This window comes from Vidua macroura, chromosome 28 (assembly GCF_024509145.1).
Source record: "Vidua macroura isolate BioBank_ID:100142 chromosome 28, ASM2450914v1, whole genome shotgun sequence".
Classification (NCBI taxonomy): domain Eukaryota; kingdom Metazoa; phylum Chordata; class Aves; order Passeriformes; family Viduidae; genus Vidua; species Vidua macroura.
This window is the reverse complement of record NC_071598.1, coordinates 301,712-310,169: the sequence shown is the minus strand read 5'-3', so window position 1 is coordinate 310,169 and position 8,458 is coordinate 301,712. Positions and strand designations below refer to the sequence as shown.

Genomic DNA, 8,458 nt, shown 5'->3' with positions numbered 1-8,458 from the left:
ATGAATAGCTTTTACCAGTGCAGCTGGGAGATACTTGCACTTTTCTAGGGCTAGAAACGATTCCCTGTTAAAACTAATTTTCCTTATCACTCTACCTAGAGCAATATTGTATTCTTCAGACCCTGACTATAACACAGTTATGTCCAGTTGTACATAAGCTGTCAAAGCTTCCAGACAGTGCTACCCTATAGCATCACAATTCCCTTTTCTACTTCCTTCTGCACCAACATTTCCTGCTTGGCCTTCCTGAGCCCTGTGCAGAATCCGTGATGAAGGTTCTTGTGGACAGCAGTCAGGTTTCCAAACAGATCAAAGTGCCTGTCACACAGCTGGAAAGACAGAGAGGATCAAGGGTGTCTGCAATGGCCTCTAAAGACACTGTTCTTTTCAGTACTTTCCTTTGTCCCCAGCCTTTCAGCCATCACCTACTGACCCCTTGCTGTATATACTCAGGCAGTTCTGATCACTTTCTGCAGACCAACTTCTGTGATTTGCTTTGGTCTCAAGAGCATGCTCGCTAACACAATCCAAAGGAGGACAAGGACACTCCTAAAGTAACTGCAGTCTTGCCTACTTCAGACTGCAGAAGATTTTTATTGGAAGGGAACACACAGCAACTTGAACCTGCTCCCCTGGAGAATAGCTCCTCCCAGCGGGACTGACTGAAGCCCTGATCCAGGAAATCTGGTGACCAGTAACAATTCAGTTCTTCCTATGTGACACCCTTTTACCTTTTACCCAAGACACCAGAGAGGATTTCATCCCTACCAAATTATGTGTTCAGAGCTGTTGTCTCGGTACCTCCCTAGCTGCTAGGATTTGAATTGATGCTTAGCTCTCTGATGTGGGGAAGCAGCATGCCAAAAGAATGGTCTTTTTTTCTGTAGCTGTTTTTCAAACATCTGTCTTGAATATTGACAACATTTGATTTAAAAGTCAAGTTAACTGGAAGTAGGTACCTCTGGCCATACATGTAAGATTGTCCTGAGCAGGGGCATACACTTATAGGAAGCATCCAAGGTTCTATGTGCTGTCGGTGTTTGGTTGGTAAAAAAGGGATCCTAGAGATCTGCTGCACATAAAAAAAAAAGCTTATTGTCTTCAACATTTATGCAGGATGCAGGACAAGAAAAGTAGGAAATGGACTTAGTAATTTCACTTAACTCACCACATAATATTTTTTTGGTCCAACTTTTATCTTCTTTGGAGAAGTTGTTTGGGAAGTATCTGGAATTGCAGATGATCTCTTGTTGGTGCTTGTTCCTATTGCGTAAAATGAGGATGACAGCTTCAGGATGACAGACTTTCTCCTTTAGTTGACAGGTACCATGAGCCTATATTAGCCAACATGTTAGTAGAAAATTTTCAATAATTTTATTTAATTATTTGTCACACAGCACCATATTTATCACTTTTTCCTTGAAAACAGATTTTTTTTTACCGTGATAACTCAATCACACACTGGGATTCTACTATGTGACACAAATGACAAACATACTGACATAGTGACAACAGTCACTATCTAGAGTTCACAGGGCAAAGTATTTGGCAAGAGAGAACAAACAAATACTAACAGAGGAACCCTTAGGAAAATTATGACACAAAATGAACAAGGTCATTATGTGCCAGTTTCACATACAGAGCTGTCCAACAGAATAGAACCTCCCATAAGGAAGGTAACATGGAAACAAATTCCTGACTCTCTCTGCAAGGTACTGCACCTGTTTCAAGAGATTAAGCATGTAGCTGGAGTCCTGCCTTGCTCCAGGTGAGAAATCAATGTTTGGTGAAGTTGCTGAAATTCTCTGTATTCGGGGCAAAATAATTTCACATTCAAAGCTCAACTTCAGGCATCTATTTTTAGGGAAATTATTCTGGCTGACAAGCTGTGATGATAAAAGATGCTGCAGGCCTCACCTCAGCTGCTGTAAACCTGGTTTGCCTCTGTCAATCTGCATTCCTCTATTACTTGCAGAGATCTTGCAGAGATCGGATCTCAGCAAGGAGCTCTTTCCCTGAGCTAATTAAGATGGTTCAGTTCTCTTTAGCCTTTTCTGAATTATCTCACTGATGAGCTTTCAGAACTGCTGTAACCCTTTAAGATCATTGTCCTTTCAGTTAGTTTCCTTCAAGAACCACAACTCTAGTCTCCCAGGCAGTGGTTTGTTGCTGTAGGCTGCATTCCAACTCTTCCCTGCATATTGAGAGCTGGAAGCAGACATTTTGGTTCACCTGTCAACTAGAGCAAACCTGACAGTGTTGAACAGAGCAACTCTCCCCATGTCCATACCTGGCTGTGGCACTGCAGAACCTGCAGGAGCAGCTCTTCACACTATGCTCTGTGGTACCAAAGGTTGTTGCTCTTCAAAACAGCCAGATTTCAAACCCGTTTTGGCTTGGCAACTCTCCCAAACCAAACCAAACCAAACCCTTCTCTAATGGTAGGATTTGATAGTTTGTTGGTCAAGATTCTAAAACAGACGTCACCTTGTTCATGGCTCCCAAGCGTGGTTGTCATCAAGTTAGACCACACAAACTGAGGCTGGGTTTTTTGTTGTTTCTTTTTAATTAACAACCAGTTAACAATTCAGCCTTTTTGATCAAATAATGCTTTTTATAAGCAGCTTGCCTTCTTGAAGACAACCTTGTGACAGCACATCTGTGGAAGGTTCTTGTAGCCACTGAATCTTTGTATGGCTCGGGCCAGCCCTTGGACCACAGGAGGCCGAGTCAGCGGTTCTTTGCCGAGACTTACCACACTCGTCACCGGGAAACTCAAGCATCAATCACACACATGCTGGAACTGTGCTTCCCTCTAGCGTTGTCACAGCTCTGAGCTTGTGGAGAATGTGCAGCAACACAGCAGGATGGCATCCCAATGATCTAGTTGTGCCTCAAAGCTGCAGGGCAAGCCTTGCTGGGTAAAATATATTGTTCTCCTCCTCTTCGAGCTTCTCATTACAGATGAAAGAGCAGCTGAAAGGGATGGAGGAAACTTCAAACTCACACTGCCAGTTTTAAAGGACGCAAGTCAAAATTACAAACTGAAGCTGATAAAAACCAGGACCCACACTTGGTTTTGGTCAGCCTTGGCAGAGAGGAATTTGAAGATGGTGATTTCTGGAAAAGCTTAAAGTTTGTTCTTCTTAATTTTTCTCTAGTTGGAAATTCTAGATAAAAATTAACATGATCAAGAGATCTCATAAGTGAGTTCTCTTTCAGGTGAAAAAGCCCACAGGGAATCATACTCCCAGGACCAAGTATCAGGGACAGCATTCACCGCTCAAATGGAAGAAAAAAAATTTACACGCACAACTGACATCCAAAATGGCTCAACATAATTTATTTTTTTATGTTAAAATGTACAGAGTTCTTTTGAAAGTACTTGCTAGAAAGGGGAAAAAAAAGTGATATTACATACAAGGAGAGGAAGGGAGACCATCCAGCCAGGAGCGTATGACATGGAGAATTACAAAGGCATCTAGGCACCCCCTTCCCCTTAGCTTACAAGTCACCATGAACGAAGTACAAAGAGGTTACAAAACAGGAAAAGCAAATATAAACAGACAGGAATAGACTCAGCTTCATTTGTACATGCGGCTTTTAGAGGCATCTGGAGCTCCTATTCACACACTCTAGAGATCTCTTTAAAGAGAATTTTATCTTTCTTAAAATAGTTTTTAATATTCTACAACAAAGATAAAAAATTTTAAAGATGGAATGAAATGAAAAAGCTCTTATTTTTAAAAGGCATCGAAGTCACTAACAGTGAGTTTTTTTTAATTTCTTTTAGAAGATTACCCAAGTTATCTTGCTAAAAATACATTTTTTTTTTTAAACAGAAGTGAAAAAATGGTAGGTACCAATATTACTGCGTTGGATAATTTCTTTTTATATATAGAAAAGAACTTTTTTTTCTACAATAGTTCTACAGTCACAAAGGTTTGTGGAAAAGGGAGCTGCCCAATTGATAAAAAAACCCATACAAAACCAAACCAAACATAAAGGCAAACAAACTAAATTCATGGCCCTCGTTTCAACAGCTTCTCCTCCTGTCTCAGACCCACCCCCACCCCCAGGAAGCAGCGACACAGCTGAAGATCTAAGAAGAGAGGGCAGCACAGTGCGCTTTCTACACGGGTTATTTGGAACTGGAATAGTATATACAGAGAAATGGGGTCCTACATAGCCTTGTACATGCTCAAAACTAAACAGAAATAAAAAGTGGAAGTCCTTTGAATTCTGCCTTTTATGGTTAACAGTTACTGAAGGAAAGTCCATTTTAGTGCATCTGAAGAAACCCCAACTTTTAGATTCTTTTGGTTTAAAAACAAAAGGAATTAGTCTTATTAATGTGTCTGCATTTCTACTTCACATACAATAAAAAAAAGAACTTTACATTAAAGGGTTGTCCCTTTTTGTATTGGGTGACATGCCAGCAGTGTAGCCAAAATTAATGTAAATTGGATTTTGCAGTAATAAACAGCAAAATCCTGCCGCCTAGGTCCTGCTATGGTGTTGGGACGGTTTCACTGCTGAAAAAGAGGCCGATTCCCTTCTTTTCCCACACTAGATCAAATGTGTGGCTATTTCTACAAAATGGATATCAAACACAGTAAGGGAATCAGGAAAAACATCACTGACCCCCAGAAAGCAGCACATTCAGCAACTTCCTACCCCAGACCAGGAATGGAAGAGTGACAAGGACACCACAGAGTTCTCATCCCAGTCACCAAATGCACACTTTTTCTTCCAGCATTTCCCAAGCCAAGAGATTAACTGGAAACAGCTGCTTCTGAGCTCAGTCTGACTCAAAGGCTCAGAAGCAAAACCCTCAGCATTTCCAAGTATGTACTAAAGCAGTCTGGGATCTCAGAGCTGTGTCTGACTCGCAGGTCACCAGAAGAGCCTGTAACTGTTTTCTTGTCCTAACAGACCATTACCCACCCTGTCCTCTTCACGACTGCCGAAGGGATACAGAACAAGTTCTCTCTTGAGATGCTTCCAGCAGTTCAGTGACAGAACATGTGTGCATGCATGCACATGTGTGCTCACGTGCATGTCTGGGTGGTGAATGGGATCATTTTAAAGTTACATTATATTTTCAGCATAAAACATACAATTTCAATTAACTCATCTACAAAAACACCAATGTGAATGGTTTATTGTTTACACTTAACCCCAAATTTTACTGAGGGTGAGGGAGTCAAGGAAAATTAAAGCTTTTTCCTGACTTGCAGAAATAAAGATTTTCCTTTATCCTCTGTGTCCCCTTCCAAATCTCCCAATAAGTGCCTCCTGCTAGAAGTAGGAAATGTTAGGTGGGGTTTAGAGGGAAGGGTTGTTATTCTTTGAGATGTCAAACATTTTACATGGCTGCAGCACTAGAAACTGCATACAGAGGGGCACAGGGGAGGGAAAAGGACATATATTGAAAAAAAATTTAGGAAGATGATTTCACGTTACACATAGTCTGTCCACTTTGTCAGCAAAGTAAGGCTCTTTTGAAATTATGAGAAGATTTTGTGCATGTTTCCCCTCTAAAAAACATCTGTAAGTGATTTTAGCTGTAAAATGTTTGACGATTGTGAAGAAAAACAAACAAGCAAGAAAAAAAAAAAAAAAAAAAAAAAAAAGACCAGGCTTCCTAAAAAATAAAATAAACCAAAGAAAATCCCTCTAAATCTACAGCAATATTTTAACTGGAAAAAGGTCCATTTTCTCTGGTTCGTCAGTATAAAAGGTTCCTTTATTTATATTTATTTCAGTTTTTAGGATGCAAGTTGATCTTGCTCATCTTCTCATGTATGGTCCATTAAGAGACTGCTTGGGCACCCCAGCAGCATTCATGTAGCTGTGATGGGAGGGGCCAGTGTACATCATGTTTCCATGAGGATTTGGCTGCATAGGCTGCTGGGTATAGGCCTGGCTCCCCATCATTCCCATCTGCATCTGCATAGGATACTGTGCTGTCTGATTCATGTAGGCAGGATTACTATGGTAACTGCTGTTCATCATGGGCTGTGTCATTCTGTAGCTGTTCATGGCATTCAAGTTCATGTTCATGGAGTTCACGTTGTACGGGGTGGTTGGCATCAGGTTGACTCCCATGTTCATGCCCCGCTGCACAGCCAAGGTCCGAGGCCCAGCCTGCATGGCGACGGCGGGGGGGCTGCGGCCGTACAGCTGCTGCTGGTGTGCGCTTGCTGAGGGCAGGGGGGCTGATTTGGAGCGGATGGAAATGTGCCCCTTGACTGGCATCTGCCCCTGCAGCCTCTGGGTATGGGGAATACCAATGTTGGTAGCAGACATATTACACTGAAGCAGAGGTGATGTGAGGTTCATGGTGGTGGATGCCAGGTTTGGTGGGGGTGTCATAGTGGCTTGTGCTTGTGGGGTGCCAGCCAGGGGGTGAGAAGGAGCCAGCTGAGCCAGCCCTGTGTTGGAAAGAGAAACGCTGGTTGCATAGGAAGTCACAGCAGGAGAATGGCTATAAGGCATGGCATGAGGGTCCATAATGGTGTTTGTCAGCTGCTGCAACTTGGCTAAACTGAATGTGGCTGATGGTTGTGAATAGCTCCCAGCACCAAAATCCCCTGGAATCCTCTCATAGATACTTATGTTACCAGTGCTGCCCGATTCAGGTATTTCCATGATCATAGGTGCTGGGGTGAAGCTGTTGTTCATGCTACACTGAGATAATGGAGGTTGCTGCTGGGGTGGAGGTGGGGGCTGTGGCTGCTGGGACTGAGGCTGCTGCTGTTGTGGCTGTGTTGTTGGTTGCTGGTTACTTGGGGGCCTTTCTACTACACAGCTCTGAGGTGACTTGATATTACAGTTTGCTGCAGGCTGGACACTGTTTTGCTGCATCATGCTGCAACTGCTGCCAATGTTTGCCATTTGCTGAGTGACAACACAACTGTTCTGAGTGAGGCTGCTAGAAGAAGACAGTCCTCCATATGAACAGCTGCTCTGGGAAGAGTTATTTCCACAAATGCTGCCTCCCATAGTGGAGTCATAGCTGCTGGGGTTTTCATAATTCTCTGTAGTGCTCTCAATGCTGCCAAGGTCACTGAAGCCACTATCCACCACCTGCTGAGAGTGGTCCGATACTGAAGGCACATCCATCATGGGGCTGGTCTCCATGTTCTGCATAGAGGGTGCGGACAGGGATCCTTGTTCAGGACTTATCTGTGTGTAACTGCTCTCCAGAGCAGGCACATTTGGGCTGCTGACAGAACGCACAGACTGGCTGGGGTGGGACTGAACAGAGGATATTGGACTGTTGTGTTCTGAGGCCTGGCAATCTTCAACCATTGATATCTGAGGATCCTCCTCAGTCTGGGTATAACTCTGCAAAGTCTGACAAGCTGCAAGAGTTTCTTCACAGTCCTGGTAAGCTACGTCATGCTCATTGCTTTCCTCCTGTGTCAAGGACTGGACTGCTTGAACAGTTTCAAGATCTAGTTCACTATGAGGAATCTCCTCCTCTTCCTTTAATTCAATTAACCCCTCTTTATTACTTTGCTCTTCTTCGTGATCATCTTCAGACCCAGGGACATGCTCTGAGCCCACTGATGTCTCATTGGAAGCCTGCTCTTCCTCAGAATCTGCATCTGCTTCATCTTTTTCTTTTGCATCTTCTCTACTGCTTGGTATGCTTGTTTCTAAAAAACATTCTTGCACCTGAGGCTCCTCCTTCACCCCTTCCTTAACAGGCTGATCCTCTAATTCTTTTTTCTTCAAAGACTCTGGATGACCATCATCTTCATCATCAGCATCATGATCTTCATTTTGATTTGTCACTACTGCAACTTCCTCTTCTTCCTCATGGTCATGTTCAGGTTCATCTAATTCTTGCTGCTCTTCTTCTGATTGCCTCTGCTCTTCTAAAATCCGTGGCTTCTCCTCTACTTCCTCTTCTATCTCAGGTTCTTTTACTTCCGGCACTGGACTGCTGTTGCTGTCCACAGGAGAAACTGCTCTTACTTCAGTGCTGGCTGTATCTTCCTCTTCTCCCTCTCCTACCTCTTCTGCTTCCATATTCACATCTTCCTCTTTCCTTTCCTCAGTGAGAGGCAGGTCCTTCTGCTCAACACATTCTTCTTTATCCGAAATTTTGGCCTTACGCCCTGGTTTTGAATTAGCTACCACTTCATCAACTATTTCATCCTGAACTGATAGTGGCACCTCTTCCCGGTTCAGTTTAAAACCTGGTTTTCGACCAGGTCTTTTCTTCCAGTGGACTGGTTTTCGGCTTTTCCCTTTTGGCCATCCCTTCTTCTTTTTCATAGGTGTGGAAGTATCTGGCTCGAGTGAAGAATCTTTTGCTTCACTATTCCTCAGCATAGATAACGGCTTCAAGGGTGGGTTACCTGAAAATACAAATTGAAAGACATTGTTCAAACATTTTTCTTTGACCTAAGCATTCATGGAAGCCTTCCCAAGCATGCCCAAC

At 43.1% G+C, this 8,458-nt stretch overlaps 1 protein-coding gene across 1 annotated transcript in view; it reads right to left on the bottom strand.

Moving 5' to 3' along the window:
• Positions 1–3,321: 3,321 nt before the first annotated feature.
• The window catches only part of KAT6A (lysine acetyltransferase 6A), a 36,758-nt gene continuing 31,621 nt past the window's right edge, over positions 3,322–8,458 (bottom strand). Inside the window, exon 18 of the mRNA XM_054000547.1 lies at positions 3,322–8,375. Coding sequence (XP_053856522.1) covers positions 5,794–8,375 — 2,582 coding nt within the window. The 3' untranslated portion in view covers positions 3,322–5,793. The remainder of the gene's footprint in view (positions 8,376–8,458) is intronic.